Source organism: Pinus tabuliformis, chromosome 5_2 (genome assembly GCF_031772625.1).
Source record: "Pinus tabuliformis cultivar Carrire ecotype Pingquan chromosome 5_2, CPIR1, whole genome shotgun sequence".
Classification (NCBI taxonomy): Eukaryota; Viridiplantae; Streptophyta; class Pinopsida; order Pinales; family Pinaceae; genus Pinus; species Pinus tabuliformis.
Window position 1 is genome coordinate 421,224,312 of NC_142306.1, and position 24,866 is coordinate 421,249,177.

A 24,866-nucleotide genomic window follows, 5' to 3' on the forward strand; every position below is an offset into this window, starting at 1 on the left:
ACACAGACTATTACTTGGGTTAGGTCTTTACAACCTAAGTTCATTCATGAGTGGTCAAGTATTGTACTGCAGCCTCTAATTTTGTCTTTCAAGGACAACACTCTTGCCTTAGCCATTAACGAGTTACTAGTTTGTCCTTCAGTTAGTATTCTAAGGTGTGGCTCTTTAATTCAATGTTTGCCTAGTCTTTTGGCATTCAAGGTCATGGTTCCCCACCAACGTTTGTTAAATTTTCAAGCTAGTGGTCATCCTATTAGGGGAAAATGGAGTCATCAAATCGCAAGTGGCTCACTTGATTCTTTCTTTAGCGTTGTACCCCTAGAGGTGCATAAGAAGATTCTAATACTAGAATCTAAGCAATTTGGGGACCACCCCTATTTCTAGAACTCAGAGGTTGCCTAAGAAAATTTGCTAAGGTTTCCAAAAATTAATAAAATGAGAAAAAAAACAACTAATTTTCTTGAATTCCTTGGCTACAAGGCTACAATCTGACTCTTTGTTTAAGCTAGTTATGAAAAACAACCAAATTAATAACTGTAACTTGTTCTCTCATTTGGAAGAGAACAAGAAAATTCCCAAAAACGTAAGATTCAAAGTTAATGATTTGAATGCTCATCTATGTCAAGTGGAGAAAACTCTTCTATCAAATTCGAATTCTAGGGATCTCACTAACCCTCCAAGAGACCCTACCAAATTTCTATTTGGTAGCTCTCCAAAGCCTTCAATTCCTATGTTAGATTAATTAGACCATTTTCTAGATTTTGGGTCTTACTTTTTTGAGAATGTAAGGTATGGTGCTAACTTTGGTTCAATAGTGTCTTGTGGCTCTTTTGGTTGGATGTTGGGGCAATTTCACATCTGAAGCACTAGTTATGTTCACAAAACATTTAATGGGAGATTCTAGAGCTCTCTAGTCTACTTCATTATCACAATTGCTCTAATGATTATACTAATGTATGCCAATGGGCAATCTTTTGGTAATTTGGCATGGCCACCAATGTGGTTCCTAGCTTATTTCACTTGTGTTGGCACTAGCAATCATTGTTGGTGGCAATTATGGTTCTTGTTGTGTTCAATTGTTGGTGGTGATTCTAATGTTGTGATGTTCACAAACAGAAATAAGAACCTAGACGACGCAGGAACGTTTCAATGAAAAGAGAAAATAAGAGATCACGGATCTCAACAAAATATCGAAAAGGAATTGATTGTCAGAGAGGAGATGATTGGGTCTAGAACCTTTCTCTGAGTTATATTAACAGAAGTCTAGGCTCCTATTGGTTGGTTGGGGGTGGCACGGATCGATGGCGTCTATTTAATCTGGATCTTAGATTAGAATTATTTTCCATATTAGCAGTTAGAGACTTTGACCAAGCGAGGAATTCTCTTGGAAGTAAAGGATGCACTTGGTCATAAACCGTTCTCATTTTGCCAAATAAAATCGCAGAATGCGTTTTTTTTCATTTAGTTTATCCGGTGTGAATATTTTGCAATTTTTCAAGATATTTGAATTTATATTTATATTTAAAAACACATTTGAAAATCTTATCAAAATTTGGAATCGCAAAAATTTTATGAAAAAATAAAAAATTAATCCAACAAAATTTTTAATTATGAGAAAATAAAAAAACAATCTAACAAAATTTTAATTTTCAATTATTTTTTCAATAATGATTTATTTTATATTAAAATTCTAATTTAAATTAATTAATAATTTATAATAAATAAAATAAAAAATTAAATATTTTTTTAATGGCCATTTAAACTTTGAATTTCATAGTTTATTTATGAAATTCAAATACTTTATAACATGGTAATTGCCAATTAAACTACCCTCATAAACTTTTATATTAAATAATTTAAAATAAATAAATTATTCTAATTAAATAATAAATATTATTTAAATTATGGTGCACTGATAATCCCTATTCTTTTTCCTCCTTTATTAAATCTAACCTCTAAATCTAATTAATCTAAATTTAAAGTTTTAATTTTTAATATTTAACCAAAAAAAAATCTCTTTATATTCTTCTTGTTTTAATTTTAAAATTTCCTAACATTTTTTTTTTGTTAGTATTAATTTTAATAATAATCACTTTATTTGACATGATCATGCACCTTTTCTTCTCACAAAAAGCTTTGTGTTCATGAGGATGGGTGCTTTAGTTCATGAGGATGGGTGGAGCGTCCACTCGAAACATTGGAACATCCACCCTAAACATTGAACCTTTTATACACGTGTTACATGTTACACTAGCCTAAATCCATCTTAAAAACCACTTTTTTGAGTGCAAAACCTGAGACATTGGAACATCCACCCTAAACATTGAACTTTTTATACACGTGTTACATGTTACACCAGCCTAGATCCATCTTAAAAACCACTTTTTTGAGTGCAAAACTTGAGGAAAGGTCCGCACCTCGAGAGATTTGATTCCTCTCAATGCTTAATAGATTTGAGGTTAAGATGGATCTAAGTTGGTTTCAATTGTGTGCGGCCATGGAAAATTTGTTGAACATCAAATTATTCTAATCATTTTAAATATGTTAAATATGTCAAAAATTAATATAGTCATTTTAATTTTAAATTTAGCCAATTATGATAGAGATTGTTAATAACTTGAAAGGTGAAAAATTATGAATAAAAAAATTGAATGCAAAGTAACAATTGAATGATAAAAGTGTGAATAATACTTGAATGTAGTCAATTACAAATAGCCTTTATTGTGACTTATCTCAAACTATTTTCTTATACTATTCTTATTGCCACACATTAGTTTTGGGATCTTTTCATATGGATCATATGAAAAGGGTGGTTGAAATCATAGACCATTCAAAATTTTAACTCGGTCTATTGTAGTAAACATCATACCTTGTCTCTCTTGCTATCCAATATTAATAGTAGCTTTCTCCAAAGTCAATCATTGTGACTTATGGAGTGTAAACCTCAAGTAAGTTTCAAAGGTAGTTGTTTTTTATTATCTTGTTTGAATGCAAAGTGAGTAACAATGTTGAATAATGGAAAATGAGAATAATTAGAATGTAATCAATTACAATAGTTTACAATTTCATGAACCAAACATTCTAGGTAAGTGAATGATTTAATATTTTTAATTTTAATTTTCAATTATTTTTTCAATAATGATTTATTTTATATTAAAAATTCTAATTTAAATTAATTAGTAATTTATAATAAATTAAATAAAAAATTAAATATTTTTTATTTTAAATATTTTTTTAATGGCCATTTAAATTTTGAATTTCATAGTTTATTTATGAAATTCAAAAACTTTATAACATGGTAATTGCCAATTAAACTACCTTCATAAACTTATATTTTAAATAATTTTAAATAAATAAATTATTCTAATCAAATAATAAATATTATTTAAATTATGGTGCACTGATAATCCCTATTCTTTTTTCTCCTTTATTAAATGTAACCTCCGAATCTAATTAATCTAATTTTAAAGTTTTAATTTTTAATATTTAACAAAAAAAATCTCTTTATATTCTTCTTGTTTTAATTTTAAAATTTCCTAACATTTTTCTTCTGTTAATCTTAATTTTAATAATTAACTATTAATAATAAAAAAAACTTATTTCTAAAGTTTCACTACTAATAATAGTTAACCAATCACTTTATTTGACATGATCATGCACCTTTTAACTCAGTCTATTGTAGTAGACATCATACCTTGTCTCTCTTGCTCTCCAATATTAATAGTAGTTTTCTCCAAAGTCAATCATTGTGACTTATGGAGTGTAAACCCCAAGTAAGTTTCAAAGGTAGTTGTTTTTTGTTATCTTGTTTGAATGCAAAGTGAGTAACAATGTTGAATAATGGAAAATGAGAATAATTAGAATGTAATCAATTACAGTAGTTTATAGTTTCATGAACCAAACATTCCAGGTAAGTGAACATTTTATTTAAGATGAAAATTTAAGTATTTTATTTATGGTTGAATTACTGTAACACATAAATCAATGCACACCGTCAATAACTTTTTGTGCTTACACCAAAATCAATGCACACTATTAATTTAATTACTTTAAAATTAATGTACATCATACATCTAGTTACATCAAATATGAAATCAACATCTACAGTGAAATCAATGCATCTAGGGCAAGCAATCAAATAAGATTAGAAATCAACATCTACACTTAAATCAACGCATCTAGTGCAAGTAATCAATTAGGATTAAAAATCAACATCTACACTTAATTCAATGCATCTAATGCAAGAAATCAAATAAAATTAGAAATCAACGACTACATTGAAAGCAATGCATCTAGTGCAATCAATCAAATAGGATTAGGAATCAACATCTACACTGAAATCAATGCATATATTTCAGTGAATAGCATTGTATCTCCATCTCTCTCTCTCTCTCTCTCTCTCTCTCTCTCTCTCTCACACACCCCCAAACGCACACACTCTCTCTCCCTCCCTCTTCATCTCTCTTCCCCTTCTCTCCCTCTCTTCCTCCTCTCTCTCTCCGCCTCTCCCTCTCTCTCTTATCTCTCTGTTCTTTCCTCTCTCTCTCCCTGTCATCTATATCTATATCTCCCTTTGTTTCTCCTTTGTCTCTTTATCTCAACCCCAAACACACACACACACACACTCTCTCCAAATATATCTATCTCTCCATCCCTTTGTCTCTCTATCTCTCACTTCTTCCAACTCTCCCACCTCCATCTATATCTCTATCTCCCTTTTTCTCTCCTTTTGCGTCTCTCTATCTCACACCCCAAACATATAGAGTCTCTCTTCATATCTATCTATCTCTCCCTCCATCTTCCTCTCTCTGTCTCTGTCTCTGTCTCTCTCTCTTCTCCTTCTCTCCCTCTCTCCTCTCTCCCTTCCCTCTTGCTCTCCACACTCCTTCACTCTCTCTCCATCTCTCCCTTGTCACTCCCTCTCACCACCTTTCTCTCTCTATGCATTTCTTCTTCCCTCCCTCTCTCCCACTCTCCTTCTCTCTTTCAATTCCTCTCTCTCTTCCTTCCTCTCTCTCCCCTTCTCTCGCACCTCCTTCTGTCTCTCCCCCCATCACTCTCCCTCTCTATCACTATCTCCCCCTCCAAATCCATCTCTATCTCTCTCTCCCTCTCTCCTTCTCTCTCAACCTCCTCTCTCTCTTCCTTCCTCTCTCTCTCTCTATATCTCTCTCCCTCTCTCCTTCTCTCTCCCCCTCCTCTCTCTCTTCCTTCCTCTCTCTCTCTCTCTATCTATCTCTATCTATCTATCTCTCCCTCAAGGCTCAAGGCTTAAGTCTCAAGGCTCAAGGAGGGGCCCCATCAAGGCTTCAACCCATCCTCCTCTTTATATCTCTCTTCCCTTCTTCTCTCCTCTCTCCGTCACTCACCCTCCATCTATCTCTTGTCACTCCCTCTCTCTCTCCACCTCTATCTCTTGATGTGTTTGTTCTTCCCTCCCTCTCTCCCCTTCCAAATCCATATTTCTCTCCCTCCCTCTTTTCTTCTCTCTCTCCCCTCTCTCTCTCTCTCTCTCTCTCTCTCTCTCTCTCTCTCTCTCTCTCTCTCTCTCTCTCCCACCTCCATCGCTCTCTCCCACCCCTCCCTGTCCCTCCTCCAGCTATCTCTCTCTCTCTCTACCTCTCCCCCCCCTCTCTCTCCCCCTCCATTCATATGATCAAGAATTATCCCTATGTGAAATCAATAATATATGTAAGGTCTAATATGATAATAGTTATAATAAAGATGATTATTATTATAATATATTGGAATAATAATAATCAATATTATTGATTATTATACCAATAATAATATACAAATAAATAACCCCTTAAAGAAACAATAGTATGTTTACTTTACATTATAGACAAACCAATTTCTTTTGATCAAATTAGTAGCTCTATGCCTTCCATTTTACATTTTGCATTACATTTTACATTACATTACGAATTACATTTTATATTTATATATTTTTTAATTTGAATATTAATTAAAACATATAAAGCCAACATTGATTTTGTTTTATTCTTTTCTATATGTGTTTTTCTCAACATTTAAAAAATGTTGACACAACCAAGAGAAAAATTGACAAAACATGATTTCTATCTCTAAAAATTTACATACTCAAAGTAAATATCAACATAGATCCATCTTAATTTTGAATATACCAAGTGTCAAGAGGGATCAAATCTCTCAAGATGCAAACCTTTTTTTAGAACAAAACTTGAGAAAAAAAATTGTTCCTCCAAATATTTAATCCCTCTTGGCATTGGTAGATTCCAAATTAAGATGTATTTACACTCGTTATTCTTGATATTATTTAAATTTATATAAATTTCATGTTCTTATATATAGAAATATTCTTATAGCTCAAATCGAGTTCTGATAGTATGAGTTCTTAAAAAATATAGAAATATTCTTATTTTTAATTTTATTAAAACCCTAAAAATACAAATAGTTACATATATATCTCGCATTTCTTTTGACATGCTTTATAATAAAAAAAATTAATGTAATATACATAGCATTATGATATATATTGATAGATAACTAGATAGATATATGACAAAAAATATTATTAATATTGAATTTGAATGTGTGTTAATTAAATTTAAATATGAAGTTCAAGCCCTAGGTTGCTTAGTTGGCAATGGCCCTGAAAATGAAGTATTATGTACCACACAATAATAGGTTCAAATTCATTCAGTTTACCCATGGGTTGCATGCCCAAGGCGGCATGGTTCACCTAAAGTTTATAGTGGTAGTTGTCTGAATCGACCCGATGTCATGTGAGTATGAGACTCAATTATCAATTACTCTAGTGTGTGTGTGTGTTTTCCTAAAATATAATAATTACTAATATAAATCATTTTTTTTATATTGTTAACAACTTATAACTACTATTTATATTATATTCATTTCATATTTCTATGTTTAGAAATATTTTAATTTTAATTATATGCTTGTTAATAAAATTTATTAATTTGTTATATGTTTATTAACCGATCTACATCCATCTTAACTATGGATCTATCAAGCGTTAAGAGGGATCAAAATGTCAAGGTGTAAACCTCTTTTTTGAGTGCAAAACTTGAGGAAATGTTTGCACTTCGAGAGATTTGATCCCTCTCACCTCTTGATAGATCTGATATATCTATATATAAGAACCATTGACAAAACCATGGGTTGTCAAAACCTAGAGCCCAAAAATCACCAATGGTAAATTGACTCTATAACATCAATTTTACTTGAACTACTATAAAACTATTTATAAGCATTAGGTTTTTATAATTTTATAATTTTATTTTTATTTTATGTTTATTTTAAATAATTTGAATTTGAATTTGAATTTTATTTTTATTTGGCCGAGTCAAAATGTTTACACAATAGGACATTACAATATCTCTTTCATATTGGGCTAAAGAGCGTCTCTTGACGCAATTATATGTTCTAAAATATCATTTTTATAAATTAGAATTATTTTTATTTTTATTTATTTTAATGTAATATGCTTATTAGTTATTTTTTCCTGAAAATAAATAAATAAATAAATTTTTGTAATTTTTATAATAAAAACAACATTTCAATAAAACAAATTGAATTGACTAGATTTATTATTTTCAATAATTTGTACATTTTATTACTTTTTAATTAGATGACAATATGTTTTATTATTATTATTATTATTATTATTATTTAATGTTTCATTTTACACACGCTACAACATCTCCTTGGTATCGAAGCAACATTTAAATGTTTACATTCATTTAAGGACACTATAACATTTTCCCCATACTTAGTTGTGAGCGCCTCTCGACGCAATTATTGGTTTATGATGATAATCTTGTAAGATCAAATTTGGTTTATGAAATTTTAAACAAATGTAAATAATTATTTTCTTTGCTCTAAACTTTTATTTTTGTATGTGAAAGCTTTAATAAAACCATTTGTAAATCACTATAATATTGATGAGTTAAAAGGTTAAGACATGGATATTGTAACAAATATTTTAAAATTGTGATTTAATATGAGTGTAAGTAGGAAATTCTAAGAGAAGTATTTTATATCTTCAATCTTTTTAGTGTCACAAAATGGAAAATTTGACCAACACCTTCTTTCACTATAGTGAGAGATTGTTAAATTATTTTAGCAAGGTTGATTTTATTGTTTATGCTACTCAAAATACAGAGATATTGTTTATCTTTTAAATTAGGATTAATCACCTTCTTATAGTATCTTAATTTGTTCTGTTTTCTAATTCTTTATTGCACCACAATTTTTGCTTAAATTTAGATGTAATATAATATTTTTAGTATTATTTATTTTGTAAAGTGACACCTTTCTTTATTCCCCAATGATTTTGCCAAGGTTTAGCATCTTTATGCCACCCTTTCTTGAGTTACAAGTGGTTTTGACTAGAGTTTGAAGCAATCTTAGGAAGCCATTTGTCTTTAATGTTGTTTTTCTTTTTTTTTATACAGTATATATCAAGTCAAAATCCTACTCTCAATGGGGAAAAGACTCACTTCTATGACGAGGATAGGATAGGGTTTAATGCCTTCAATTTTGAGATTATAAGTTATAAAACACTTTTGGGTTTCCTCTATCTTTTCCTACTATTACCTAGAGTGTTATAACCCCAAACTTCACAATCATATAAGATAACAAAAGTGACAAAAATATCAATGAGGATGTAACAACCCCTAGTTGATTTTACATGTAAAAAAATATAAGACCAAGGTCACGAGACATGTATTCCAAGCTAAATGTTGGTCAAAACATCCTAATGGGTGTCACTTTGGTTTATTATGGCTAAGGGGGAATTGGCAAAGGCAAAGTGGCATTAATTGACATTTTAATTATGAAATAAAGGAAAATAAGAGAAAAGGGAGATGAAAGGTCACATATTGCATGAGAGAGAAATTGAAGGAAAATTTGAAGAAATTGAAAAAAATAGAGACCTTAATGATAAAAAGGCTTATGAGGATCAATTCACAAATTTTGTTAGTTAAACTTTTGTCAATACAGTTTTGGAGCTCTCTCTCTATTCTCTCATACTCTTACACACATAGAGCATTCTTGGAGCACTATAGCATTGGAGAAAGGAAGGACAAGGAAGCAAAGGAAAGTAACGGACAAGCAACAAAAGGTTGGATCAAGCAGTTTTAGCGGGAAGACCTAACATGTCCCTCTCCTTCAAAAAGTGTTGTCCTCAACACTTGAGTAGTTCTTGATGCTTTTGTATAAAACTCTTGTCCTCCCATGTGGAATTTTCAGGGGGTAAGTTCTTCCTCTTGGTGAGATCCTTTGAACTTGATCGATTTCGTAGCTATTGGGTTCTCGTTTCTGTGATTGCTCCAGGTTCCAATATGATTTTTCCTTCCTCGTCTTGAGTTCTGGCAATATTGTTTGAACTAGGATCTTCTACAACTTTTGAATGAGTGGCCACACTTCTTCATCCTTCTTCCATTCATCCCTTGCTTCGTTTATCCAATCTAGTTGGATAAAAGAAATAGCACAAAAGAATGCTTCCACGTCGTCATCCTTTCTTGAGAGTGCATTTGCAACAACATTTTGCTTCCCTTTTTTGTAGATGATTTCAAAGTCATAACCCAACATATTTGTGACCCATTTTTTCTGTTCTTCTAAAGATAATATTTGTTCTAAAAATTATTTACGACTATCATGATCCATTTTTACCTTGAAGTGTCTTCCCATTAGGTAAGGTCGCCATTTATTAAGTGCATGTAGTATTGCCAACATTTCCTTCTCATAAATAGCTTGCTTGAGATGTAGCCGTAAAAATACCCAGTCACCTACATCAAAACTTCTTTCACTGTGATGTTGATCTGCCTTTTGTTTTATTCAATTTTGCACCAAATCGGTGTTATCCTTTAAAAGTTGGAGAACTTGTTGTTGATGTTTGATGTGATTTTTAACTGCTTGAATCTTTTTCTTCTTGCTATGTCCTTCTATCTTTAGAGTTTGAGGAGTGGTAATTTCTTCCAATGCATTACAAGATATGGTCGGATTCATTTCTTGATGCTCGATGTGATCTTTCACATCTTGAACATTTTTCTTATTGATATGCCCTTCTATCTTGATAGTTTGAGTAGTGGTAATTCCGACCAATGCATTACAAGATATGGTCAGATTCAATTCTTCTTTATTGATGTGTTCTTTCACTTCTTGAACCTTTTTCTTCTTGTCCTTCTATCTTGAGAGTTTGAGGAGTGGTAATTCTTGCCAATGCTGTACAAGATATGGCCGGATTCATTTCTTCTTTCTCTAGGGTTGGTTCCTGGTGTATATCCTCTTCTTTTGATGTTTCTTGATCCTTTTCTTCCTCCTCTTCATAATCTATGTAAAATAATTTCTTCTCAGCACACTTATGACCTTTAGTGCATTTGCTATCACAATTGTAACAAAGCCCTTTTTCTATTTTTTCTTCAAATTGTTGTGGTGTAAACCTTGTAGGTTGTGGAAGGCTAGGAGAAAAAACACTTCCATAATTATAGTCGTGAATGGTGGGATTCGTTGTTTCCATAATTTCGCTTTCAATTTTTCTTGCCAACCTGAATGCCTTCTCCAATGAATCAGGTTCCCAAAGATGAACCTCATGTTGAATGTTATCCTTTAAAGTCCCTATGAAGACATCAATCCTTTGCTTCTCTAGAATATCATTTACCCTTATATTCAATTTTTGAAAGTCCTCAATGTGCTCTACCATTGAACCCTTTTGTTTGAGATTTATCAATTGGCTAAAGAAGGTGTTTCTCTTTGTATCCTCATAATGTGCTATCATTTCCTCCGTGAAAATTGACCACGTGACAAGTGGTTTACGAGAAAAAAGGAGTTCACCAGTTCCTAGACGAGGTAATTATGAGATTCTATTTTTCCATTTGGACATAGTATCACAGCTCAATTTCTAACTGCAATCATGTAGTGGCTTTAAAAATATTCCTAGATAAGCATGTAGAGTAAAATTTATGACTCTGGGTTCATTTGATGAACAGATTGATGTTCTTTCGAGAGTTCATCACGAGAACTTAGTGGCTTTACCGGGATATTGTAATGAATCGAAAGAACTTATGATAATCTACGAGCACATGTCCAGAGGGTCCTTAAGGGATCACCTTTATGGTATCTATATATATATATATATATATATATATATATATATATATATATATATATATATATATATATAACTTTCTCATAAATATAATGGTGTCCAAAGGTAACGATTCTTACTTTCCAAGGGATCACATTTATGGTAAATATATATAACTCTCTAGTAAATACAATGGTGTTCATTTCTAATTTAGCTTTTACTTTCCTTTCCCAGGTCCTAACGTAGGTTTGGAACTAAATTGGAAAACAAGGGTGAAAATAGCTTTAAATGCAGCACAGAGTAGTTTTTTCATGTCCTCTTTGATGTGATGTATTTTATTAGAATTTAAACATTGGCAGATGTAGACTCTATGCTTCAAAATGAAAACGACATACTTTTCAAGCAATTTCTTATGTAGATTTCTATTTTATCTCCTAAAGACAATTAATGCATAACAAAATGTCTGTCCTTTTTATTCAAAGGATTGGAATACATGCACATAGCTTGTACTCCAAAGATTATTCACAGGGATGTGAAAACAACAAATATTCTTCTAGACATCAATTTAAAATGAAAACTTGGTGACTTTAGTCTTTAAAAAATATGGATTGATGAGAAGGATGGGGAGGCTTCTCATGTTACCACTGTGGTGAAAGGAACGACAAGATACCTTGATCCAGAGTATATCACACATAACTTGTACTCTCTTTAAAATATTAGTGATGGTGAAGGAATTGAATTGTATTTGTTGTAGAATCTCATTCTTTCATTTTTATTGCCATTCTTAGCTCATATTTTCTTTTTGTTCTGTTTAACAGGTATTTTAGCACTCAAAGGTTGACTGAGAAGAGTGATGTATATATTTTTGGAGTAGTTTTGTTAGAGATCATATGCGGTAGACAACCTATAGATGCAAATCTATCTTTAGACAAATTAAAGAGTGTTAAGAGTATTAAAACTGTTTTGTGATTCATAAAAACTAATGATAATATTGATGTTACTATTTACAAGCTACACCTTTTGTGGAGATGGACACAATTACTAGAAAAATAGAAGAGATCATTGACAAAAAGTTGAGTGAAAATTACAACATAATGTCCATCACTCGTGTTGACAATGTAGCCATCAGATGTGTTAAGGCTGAATTGTTTTACAGGTCGAGTATTAGTGAAGTAGTTGCAGAACTGAGGGAGGCTATTAAACTTGAGGAGTCTGTATTAATTCCATTTATGAACGAAAATTTATATGCGACGTTTTATTTTAAGTTTTATGGGAATTTATGATTGTTTTTTTAAAGGTGTTATAAGTTTCAATAAGTAATATCTCATGCTTAATATAATAGACTAGTGTTCAAATGAGAAACATCAATTTTGTTTTGGGATTCATTATTTTATTCACTTACAATTTCTTTATTTTGAAAATTTCCAAGCATTATCTTCAAAAAAGTGTTCAAATTTTTATGGGAATGGAATGTGAAGGGTGAAATAAATATAGTTAAATTAGATATAAAGGCAATATTGTTGGTATTAGAGAACGCAGATCACATCACAAATTCAGGATTTACATTGTCATAGAAATAATTTTATACATCATGATGAAGCTTCTCGATTCTAGATGTCGGTGATAGTGGCTTCTTGGGGAAGCTATCTGAACACTTTAGAAGGTGTGAGACTTCCTCCTGAAGTCTCGAGAAGACTTCCTACTTTACACAATTAATACAGAAGGTGGTTGGGATTAATGTTTTTCCAACACTTCCCCTTAATTCCAACCATAATATAAACACACAAAATATCCTATAGCACAATACATAAGACACAAACATACTCTTAATTCACATGCTTGTTGGTCTATGTCTCAACTAGGCTTATAACATAGTATGGATTTTCTACAACACACGACTTGATAACACATTTTTCATTTTTGTCTTCTTGCTAAAGGGTCCATGCTTGTTCATTTGTTGATGCAGTTTCATCTTCACCTTTCTTGCTTTCCTTATGAGCTCCTTCAACTACTCTTTTCTTACATACTTAACAACCTCTTCTAGATTGGGATGCAAGGCAACATCCCAAACAATGAAAACAAGGTAATCTAATTCATGCTCTCCCCACTTTCCATCACAAGGAGCCTTGTAAAGTATGCGACCAAGTTTCTCTTCATCCACCAAAATGCACTCATCTTCAAACATGTGTGGCCTCTGAACAACATCCATGGTCGTATCCTCCACTGTAGCAGCCATCTTAGAAGCGGATCCAATCAAATTTCTAACAATTGGGTTTTGGGAGAAGCAATTTCTTCTCTCAGTGATTGCAGGAACATGTGGAATAGACTACACCTCCTGATATTCATGGTCATCAATAAAACCATTATGTTTATTGAATAATTCTTCTGACTCAAAAATACTACCTGAATAAAAAATATTACCCGGCCCAAAAATACTTCCAAATGGACTCTCTGAAAAAACATCATCAAAAAGATCACTATCAAACATTATTCCAATTATTTCTTACGTTGGTCAAGAGAACACTTATATTCTTTCAACAAACACAGAAGCTAACACTCATCCACGCCTCAAAGCTTCATGATCTTGTTTGCAAACCCCCTTCTAGTTTAATTGTAAGTCTACAACAACAACCAGACATCACTAGTTCACAACAAGTGTTAGCTCGGATCCCAGCAGCCACACCAAAATTCAACCACCACAATTTTAATTTTACCCCTCGTGCAAATTAGTAATTCCTTTTTTAAACTCCTTTCACCAAAAAAACTTTATTTCTCCTCTTATCTCTCCACATGCAAAAACATTATGCCAAAAGTTTCATTACTTTGAAAAGTAACTAAGAGTGGACTATTCCACGTGGTAAATAAATGCTCATGAATAATTAAGTAATGGTGAATTTTTGCACAACTTCTCCTTAATTTTCTTGCAGATGCATGTGACAGCACCTCAGCAAGACCGAAGTTTCTGCAATACAAAATATTTACAACAACTTTGTTCTCCTTGTTGATAGGGCTAATACACATATGTTCTTCTCCAATCAGCTATTCAGGCTCCTTTGAATAGTGATAGTCCTCCAAACATAGTGGGCTCTCCTTGTGGTTGTGGGTTTGTACCCCTCAATGTTCGACACGGTCTTCTCCACACATCGGTGATGGGCAGCTTCAAAGGGCCACACAGTCCCCAAACACAGTCTACATTCAAGACTCCTCCATGCCAACAAGTTAAACACACTTTTGTACAGTGTTCAACACAACAATTGAAGCAAATCAATAGGGCTTATGCCACTTTTCATTCTGCCGGTGCGCATTGCTCTTCGTTGTTGAGAAGAACAAGTAATAATCTTCACTTTAAAGTTGAAAACTCCCTTTTTATCCAAGATTCAAGGAGTAGTAGTATACTCGTATCATAGAGGATAATCTTGTTCCTTCCTTACACACTTCAGCTGGGTTTTTATACAGACTCCCTTGGATGGCCTTCAAACACAAAGACATCCCCTTCGAAACTCACACTCAACTCCACACAATGAAACAAATAAAACACACCAAACATAGGTCTCCTCTCAACTATCCATCGACTTTATTCCACAACGGACTATTGTATTCTCATGGACAGGTCAAATGTGCCTCTTGAATCAGCTACTAACAAGGGCTCTCCAATCAATGCCAACAGTAGGGCACACTGTCTCACAACTAAAAAAAGGCCTACTGTGCCAACAACAACCACAACTCAACCTACCTCAGGTCTGCTTTAGGTTCACCACATTGCACGACTCGGCAATTAGTGACCATCGCTCATACAACCCTCACTACCAAGCTCTCACAACTCCACCAATGCTCTTCCAATAGTGTTATACTGAACTGATTTTTCCAGTTGCTCCAAATTACACCACCGAGCCCACACGACGATTTCCCTAATTGGGAAGATAATTTCTCTCTCTCTTGCACAAGCTATCAACTCCTTTATGCCTTCCGCCTCTAGACGAGGCAATTTTGGGATGGTATCCTATGCGGCTCTGGCTCCTTTTACATACAATTGATGCCACACAGACTTGGTCGCATTCTCATCTTACCACATCCATAAACAATCCACGCTCCATGCACACTGAGATGGATCACAATAGTTGACTCTAGCACAATGAGTGACACTCCTAACAGAATAGAGCCCTCACACTTGACTATAATCCACGGCTCTAAATGGATCTCCCCACCACTTCTTCTAACGCATTTCCAAACAGTCGAACACTCACTGCACTCAAACACTTAGCACCATAATTACCACAATTGGCCTCACACATCTATTTACCACTCTGACCTCTTCTCACAACTCACATGAGCTCGTTCTCCTCACAACTCACCTGAGCTTTGATACCATATCAGGGAATGCAGATCACACCACAAACTCAGGATTTACATTGCCAGAGAAAGCATTTTATACATCGTAATGAAGCTTCTCGATTCTAGATGTTAGTGGAAGTGGCTTCTTGGGGAGTCTATCTGAACACTCTAGAAGGCGTGAGACTTCCTCATGAATTTTCGAGAAGACTTCCTACCTAACACAATTAATGTAGAAGGTGGTTGGAATTAATGCTTTTCTAACACTTGGTACAATTGTCAAGTTCTATTAATTATCAAGATCACTAAATGAGAAATTCGAATTAATAAATAGAAGAGCTTAAAAGTTCATACCAAATGTTTTGGGAGGAATTGATGGGTAAAACTTGAGAATATAGTTGGGTAGGAGATAGTTAAGTGAAACCATGTTTGCTTTCTTCTGTTTGGGTAAGGAGATCTTACCTTGATTGTTTTCGTTTGTTTTTTTTTTATTAAATTAGAGGAACCTAACCGTCACCTGACATGTACTTGCCAGTAAATTTTTGGGGGCTACGACCTGTCCTCTTCTCTGTAGCTTGGGCTACAACAGGGGGATTTGATCTTGGGTCTCAGTTCCAACCATTTCACTTGTCCCATATTACCATGATTGTTTCTTAATTGAACATGTAATTAGACGTTTAATTAACCATTAACATATGAGAGACCTTGCTTTATTCAAAATTTAACTCTCCTCGGGTCTGATTTAACACTCCCTCCCACCCTCTTAGATTATTCTTGGGTTGTGGAATGTGTTACTTTAAAATTAATCCAATCTCAAATGCCTATTATGAAAATGGGTTCACAAAAATCCTCTTTTCCCAACCTCTTGGAAGCTCAAAATCGATGCCACCATCACATTTGGCTCATGGAGAGCTTTCTGACGATATAACTTTCATCTCAATCCAACCTCTGGATTGAAATTTATGCCCATTTGGATATTTGATCATTAATCCCTGTTGCATCACCATGTACCACCATATGGCACTACCAACTAGAATATGTGGCTTTGGCACATCGATCATAGACCAAAGTGGATTCCAACGCATCAACATGCCCAATGCCATTGTGCTAAGGTGAGAAGTAATTACCATTCTGAACCGGCACAGTGAGATAGTAAATTTTACATTAGTTATTGAGGAGTTACGCATCTAGAATTTTTTGTTAGTTTGTGCCCATTTTCTGGATCGTTGCCAAAGAAATCAGTTCTAAACAAAAGGAATGGACAAAAAATTCTTCCTCTATGAACATGAAACTTAACATTGCGCCCTCTACCACCTCTAACATGGTATGACCCATTGCGCCACCTAGTAGCCACGTTATCTAGTGTGACGTCACTTGTCTCCTTCACTCCTTATTGATGTCATGCTGATATCAAGGTGATGTAATCCTACCATGTGAATCCTCTAACAGTTCCATGTATCATCTAAAAATCAACTCTTTGGCCATCCAACAAGGTTGATTCAACATGCCACGTGTCACACCACAAAGACTCCATGTCAATAATATTCCACATCACCATGCACGTGGTGACCATGTAGCCTTTCCCAACCTATGTAACACCCATCGCCTTAGTTAGGGTTGTGGGTCCCACCAGGCTAAGTCCTTTGTGTTTTGTAGCAAAAAAATGTTATATCCAGTTTCAAAGAAATCGGGTGCACACCAAGCGTTTGCACTTAGCAAACTTTTTGGACTCCCAAACTACCGAATATCCATTTCATTTGCAAGGTAATCCATCCCTTGGCCACATATGGACTCACTTACCAAAATACATAACATCTAGCTTCATTCCAATCCTGGCTCGTGCCAACAATTCCACCAAACCAATCCACCTCAGATACTCATACTAAATGCCGCTTCGAGCCCATGATCCCCATAGTGGGCCTTGCACTAGATAAAAATTATCTAGAATATTTAACATATGGGCCTTGCACACTAACCATCCCAACAAGCCCCATCCCAAATGCAATTCCAAAATATGGATCGAACCTTTCTCAAAAGTGCACTTGCGAAAGTTGGCCAGACATCAAATCCTTATATGACTTGTCATACCAAACAAGCATCTAGCTTTGCCCATGAAAGGCCCCACTGGATGACTCCAACTTATATTATCTGGTCTACATAAGATTTTAGACTACATATGAGGGTTGACCGTATTGATTGCCTAGATACCCAAATGTGATTTTCATGTGAAGGATGTATTCGACCCTTCACACATATGGATACAATGGCGCTAGGATTTAATAATTTTATCTAGCCTAGATAAAAGTGTAGAATCTATGCTACACTTCACAAAGGGGCAAGTTTTGAAATCCTTCGGAATTCCTTCAAAACAAGGCAGTGCCCAAATTACTTAAACATTCAAGATTAGAGTCTCGATCTAAAGATATATATTTCCAAGGGAATTAATCACACTCAAGCAAGGTAATTAGTACTCCCAAAGTAAACATGACAAGTTTCTAAACAAGACTGAGCAAAATATTCATCAAACATATTTCTTCAGGAAATCCCAAAGAGTGTGTTTCCTCTAAGAAGCTCTAGAAAACATAACTTCATTGTAACATCTAGTTATTTCCCCTCACAAGAGGAAGGTTACAACCTTCAATAAGACTATATCCATGTCATTTATAGCATATCCAAAAACAAGGTCATAGACCATAACTAGTTTAACTGTAAACATATCATACAACCATACAACTCATGGATATCTTTCATAACTTGTTAAGTGCTTTACATTCTCAAATAGGGAAAGAGACATCAAAATTCACAAACACATTAGACAATGAAAACACATGTTATAGCATTCTTACTATGGACTACAAACAACCATGCATCTTCATGTAAATAATTATATATCTGGTGCAAATAACAACAAACATAGAGGTCCATGAGTCATACATAGTCTATGAAAACATAGTAGCAAACATTCATCATGGAAATACATAGATATCAATAGTTATTTCAGAGGGGGAGCAAGTCCACTCACACAACATGTAAGCTAAACTACTCAAGAGGCAACTCACAAACATGCATATAATAGGGAGCTTCCCCAAACTCATAAACAAAAATATGAATAAAACATGTTAAATAAAAGGTTTAATTTGATTGTTTTGAGACCACCAGTCTTAGGCATATCAGGCAACCTGCAAATGGATTAATAAGGTTGCAACCACATAACTCAAGAATCTTATATTCACCATAGATACATGATTTAGCTAATCAACCCAAACTATATAATAAATCAAACATTCTTAAATAAACAATACAAGATTAACCAATAGTCATAAACACAATAAGGCATATCGTAGCCTACAGTCTAACATTCATAAGCAAGAATTTCTTATTTGTGTATATTGATTTAGTTGGAAACTGAAGGAGGGGTTGCCACTCTCCACCCTACCATAGACCAGCTACACTATAACTTTTCTTGCAACTGACAACCCTTGGGTTGGATCGAGGGTATGAGGGAAATTCTTGGACAGGGTAAGGGTTCGCATCAATGGGTTGAACACAATTTCAAGAGATGAATTACATTGTTCCAGTGCTTCACTAACTCAACAACCATCACTTAGTGGTCCATTCGCTCACTAAAGTTCACGCATGATCGAATAAAGGACTCGGTTGTTACAAACATAGCTACATGGATTATCACCAAGGTCATAGAAAGTAGGCCACCAATTCAAAGGTAAAAACATCTAAATGCAGGAAAATACAAGTATGGTAAGACTGGCCACATGACCCTAATATCTGAGCATCTAGTGCACTCTTTTTTTCTTCATCTTCTCCTTCTGTTGTTGGATCCTGCTCATTAGTTTGTTTTTTCTCAATCTGCTAATGGAAAATCCCTTTGAGATGGGTATTGTTTTCCCTTTTTGTTCCACTCATTCCATTCATGTCTCTTCCTTTCCTTCACGTCACAAAAAAAATAAAAAATAAAAATAAAAAAAATAAAATAAAATAAAATAAAAAATAAAAAAATTGTCTTCCTCCATCAAATCTAATCTCTTCATGAGTTAGATGGTGGCTCGATCTGTCAGGTCACCTCTTCTCTCTTCGGATGAGTATGGGCCTATTCACATCATGCATTAGGTACCCAATAAGCACACAACATGTGTAACCCATTAATACAGCAACAGTAACAACATCATTGAATTTAGTTGATATGACTCATGGCTATAAGAAAAATAGGTAAGCAAGCAAGATTCAAATATTAAAGTGACTTTAGGTAACGATCAATGGGAAAGCAAGTTTGCCCTCAAGCCAGGATTCATAAGGTTGTCCAGCCTTCAGTTGTGTTAATTTAATTAATAATAATTATTATATGTTTAATAAAAAGTCCAACCAGTTGTGGTCCTTTCATGTTGGCATTACAATCACAATCATTATTACAATAAGCAAAGGTAGAATATGGGGGTGTTACAAACCCCACCCCCTTAAAGGAAAATTGTCATCAGTGTTCTATAACAAATAATGGAAAGAACAACTAAGCTTTGCACTCTTTCTTTTTTCATCGACACCTTTTCTATTTCTTGGATTGTCTTATCCAGCCATGCTATCCATTTTCCTCAATATTTTCACAAGAAGGACAACTTTCATTGGGCTACCACAGTTCAGATTCCACTTCCATTATTCCATATGTTTACAAGCATTCTCTCCCGGCAATACTAAATCCATTGAAGTGCCATGGTGTATGCTGACTTTTTTGGACAACTGGAGTCCAATTTGGCATCCTTTTTGGGCCCACTTGAGCTTGTGTCTTTCAATCATAACTTCCATCAAAGCCTCTGCTCCTCTAATTGGTCCAAATCAGCTTGAGTGTCTAATAACAGCCTAGCTGATGGTTTTCTAATCATGTTCAACATGTCAATCGCCCCTAAAATTATGTCATCTTCTCCAAAGACTGAGAAACTCATCGAGGTCACTATTATCGTAGAGGAACAATTCAAACAAAAAATACTTTGCGGCTTCAGACCATGAACTTCCTCTCTTGCCTCAATTAATTGGCCTAAGACAAGGCACCTTAAATGGAGTGGATCCTCCACTGCATAAGTTTCCTTTCACTTGAAAACAAAAGGCCACTAAAACTATCAAGTAACCTTAGGGTCTGGTTCTCAATGTGGATGGATATTGGGATGAGGCGATCAAACTAAAATAACAAAATTTGGTGGGCCGATGGGTATACTACCAGATGACTGGCATTCAGATGAAAGGGTGGGTGGAGACATGCTGGCTCCCTCTACTCAAATATCGAATCTGGATCAATGCATTACAAAATAGTTGGTTCACTTTTCATTTTCTCTTACCAGATGACGCAGACCGCATCACAGCTACTCCTTCGACCAAAGGTCATGGCTACTTATCTCTCCAGAGATGGTTCTTTGGTTTTGACTTGGCCACTCACTCGTCGTGGTGAAATATTATCTGGGTCAAGCTTCCTAGCCTTCCTCTAGAACTTTGGACTAGGAAGGCCATCACAGATATCGCCAACGCCATTAGAAAGCTCTATTATCTATATGAAGGTTTCCTTGGGGGCATGGACAATCACACCGCTTGGGTGTTGGTGGAAAGAACATTATCAGGTAGTCATCCTATGCATATTGATCTCTATTGGGGACCTTGCTCACACAAACAGATATTAGATTACTAGGTTGTAAAGAGACATTGAAAGGGAAGCTTTGTACTTCTTCAGCACAAATTATAGCACAAAAGACTTTGTTCCTCTCAATTCTTAGTTGGACATCTGTAACCTCTTTCCCATTATGACTAATGCAAAGGACAACTCTATATTGGAACAACTGGTCACTGAGGAAGAGGTTCAATCTATATTAAAAGAGCTTGCCAGAGGCAAAAGCACAAGACGTAACGGTTGGACTGTGGAGCTTTTTTTCGATTTCCAGGAAATCATGATTGATGAATTAACTGACATGGTTAAGGAATCTCTCAGACTTGGAAGGGTCTCTGGCATTGTAACTGATACTTTCATCATTCTTAATCCTAAATTTATTAAGTCATCTACGTCCTTATACTACCGACCGATCTCCTTGCGCAACACATTCTATAAACTAATCTCCAAAAACATAGCTAATCGCAAACCCCTCCTATCCAAACATATTGTACCCAAACAATTTGGATTTTTGGAACAATGCCAGATTCATGATGTTGTTACCATTTCCATGGAATGCATTCATTCCATTAAGACCCATCATCTAGATGCCTACCTCTTCAAATCAACCTCACTAAAGCATTTGACTATGTAGATTGGGAAATACTGTGGATGATCTTGCATAAGATAGGGTTGGGCTCTTCAATGATCATATGGATATAATATTGTATTAAGATTGTTTCTTTTGCCATCATTATCAACGACTCTCCTACATAATTTTTTTCTACTTGCAGAGGACTTCGCCAAGGCTGTGCCCTGTCTCCACTCTTGTTTCTTCTTGTAATCAACAAATTAAGTAGAAATTTCCTTGATGCTTGAGCTCAAGGTCTCATCACTTGTTAGAAGATTGTTTGTGAAATCCCTCTCTCTCACCTGATGTTCGTAGATGATGTTATGGCAATAGGGACCTCATATTCATCTGAATGGCAGATTATTTCTAATATCCTCCAAAATTTTTGACTTGCCTCATGTCTCTTTATGAATAAGATCAATTCCATTCAGATTTTCAATGATCTTGGTGCGATCAAGATGTCAAAAATTTCCATTCTATTTGATGTACAAATTACAACTTTGGATGAGAATTTCAAGTACCTCGATTTTAGATTGAAGCCTAATGGATATAAGAATTTGGATTGGCTCTGACTCATTCAAAAGATCAAAAAGAGGCTCTTGTAATGGACACATAAATGAATATCTCTTGCGGACACGTCATTTTGATTCAATTTGTACTTCACAACATCTCTATATATTGGATGCATATCTTCAAACTCCCTCAGGACATTGCCAAAAAACTCAACTCCATCATCTCTAATTTTCTTTGGGTTGGCACTTGCCCCAACCAAAAATTCCATTTAGCTTGGTTCGAATCACTGACCAGACTTGTTGTTTTCGATGGATGGGGCCTTCTGGACACTGAAAACTTCAATTACGCTCTTCTACGTAAGAACCTCTAGCAGGATATTTGTGATGACGGTCTTTGGAACCATATCATTAAACAAAAATATCTTCATAACCATAACCTTCTGGGTTGGATCCGCTTCAGTGCACTTGTGCCTCTTCAGATCTCAAAAATTTGGCATAGCCTGCTGCTAACAAAGCATTGGTTCTTCAACAATCTTAAATGGGCCATTGGATCTGGTTCTATCTCAAAAATTGGTTTGGACTCTCTCTGGCTTGGAAGGTACACATACTTTCTCTTTCGCTCCTCGACTTCTTACACAATTTGGAAACTGTTGATGATGCTGGACCAGCCAACATGTCAAGAGGATCTCCCTAGTAAGAAGTCCCAATTAAACCTCATATCATTTGGTGTAGGAGTCCCAACAGTGGGTCATAAGGTAATGCCTTGACCATAATGTTGCGTAGAGGCAAGCAAGATAACTCTGTTAGTAGCAAGGGTGTGACCACTGCAGTGAGTCAAGGAAGGTGAATGAGAGGTTCTAACATATCGAGGGTGAGATGAGTGTGTCCCTTAGCAACCTGTAGCAGTACTAAGATGATAAGGGAACACATGAGCAAAGATGAATCACAAGCTGGAAAGCAGAACAATCGACAGTCCAAAGTGATGGTTAAACCAACATCACATCTGCAACAAGATTCATATAATTGCATATGAAGCAGTTCATACACAAATACGTAAGTTAAACAACATATATTGCTAAGCAACCGGAGCAGTCCAACTACAATAACAACATATGCATGAAAATGTGTTGGCTCTTATTATGTAAAGAAGTGTAAGTCCCAATCATACAATACATCCATGTAAACTTGCTAGCCCCAACAATGGAACGTTACAGCCACATCTGCCTAATCCTCCAAAGAGATGAACTAGATCCATGCAGTGGAGAAGCCAAGGCGCATTACAATATTATCCAAGCTTTATCCAAGATAGTCTTATCAGAAGCTTGGCTGACCAAAAGCCCTTACAATGAGTTATGAGGGACTATTTATAGCAAAGGGTGGGGTTACCCTTGACATTCCCCTTTGTGACAGTTCAATTACATTCATGACATTACAATGCATGTGTTCTTATGTGAGACAACATGGCTTGAGAAAACCTTGCAAGACATCACTAACACTCGGTCCACTGTGATGAGACAAACTCTTTGACATGCTTGTGATGGTGAAGGTGGTGAGCTAATGCCAAGCTTGGTTATCCATGATGGTGTGCATGCACCCCATGGTGACATCTTGATGAAGTGAACGCTTGCCTCCGTTGCAACTGGTGCATTGGTTCGGCTCCTTCATCCAACTCGTTTGCTAACATGCGCATGGTCTTCTTGGGTGCGGTTGAACTGACAACACACTGATGCATAGTGTCTATGTTGATCTTCAAGTGTGTGCTGGTGGTCATGTGTATCAACTTGCTGAAGTACATGTTCAGCTCCATTTGGACTTGCTTCATGTCTTTGCCTTGGTGAGTGTGTTGAATGGGTTGGATTGCATGCATGCACACAATGACATGCATGCTATTGAATCCCTTGCTTGCGACCAATAACACTTCTCACCATGTCTGCTCTGCGTCAGCTGCTGAGATGGATATTTAAATCATATAGGCATAGTTTCATCTGTGAGTGCATGTTACACCCATTGTTGTTCTTGTTCATGCTGCAACTCATTCATCTGTCTGTGCAGCTTCATGTTCTTCCTGAGTTGTTACTTCAGCACATGCAACTCCTTCTCTGTATTTGCGCAATCTTCATGTAGTGTCATCACCTCATAGCCTGAGTCTCCAAAGTTGCTTTCATTATCAGTGGATATTCTTGATCTTGCAACTTTGTTCCACCTCTGTGTTGTCAACAACTTTCCTCTTACATTCATTGCATCTGTTGCATTCGCTTCATTCGCTGCATTCATTGTATTTGGTGCATTCAATATGCTGCCTTCAGCTACTATTCATGATGTTGCTTGTTGTGATACCTTGATGTTCTTGTCTATGAACAACTTGATATCTCGTGAGTAGGCAAGCTCATAGACATTTGATTGACTGCATCTCCAAGTGTGCTCTGAGCGGTGTCTTCGACTTTGCTCTCTTGGAAACCATTATACCTACACTACTGAGAGGTAGATGAATACCTGCAATATCTAGAGAGATGGAAACAATCATGGCAAGCAATTCATCAGTCGAAAACCAAAATGAACCTCAAAACTGACTTGCCACATACCTGTGTGACTGATCATGAAGGTTGCACAATTTTAGCTGGGAGTTCGGGAGACCGACTACCAAGACAACATAAGGAATAGTCT

At 35.2% G+C, this 24,866-nt stretch overlaps 1 protein-coding gene across 1 annotated transcript in view; it reads right to left on the reverse strand.

The window, feature by feature from the left end:
- The window catches only part of LOC149159370 (uncharacterized), a 28,702-nt gene extending 15,374 nt beyond the window's left edge, over positions 1 to 13,328 (reverse strand). Inside the window, exon 1 of the mRNA XM_089434277.1 lies at positions 13,116 to 13,328. Within this exon, the coding sequence (XP_089290403.1) occupies positions 13,116 to 13,328 (213 nt within the window). The remainder of the gene's footprint in view (positions 1 to 13,115) is intronic.
- Between the last annotated feature and the right edge of the window lie 11,538 nt (positions 13,329 to 24,866).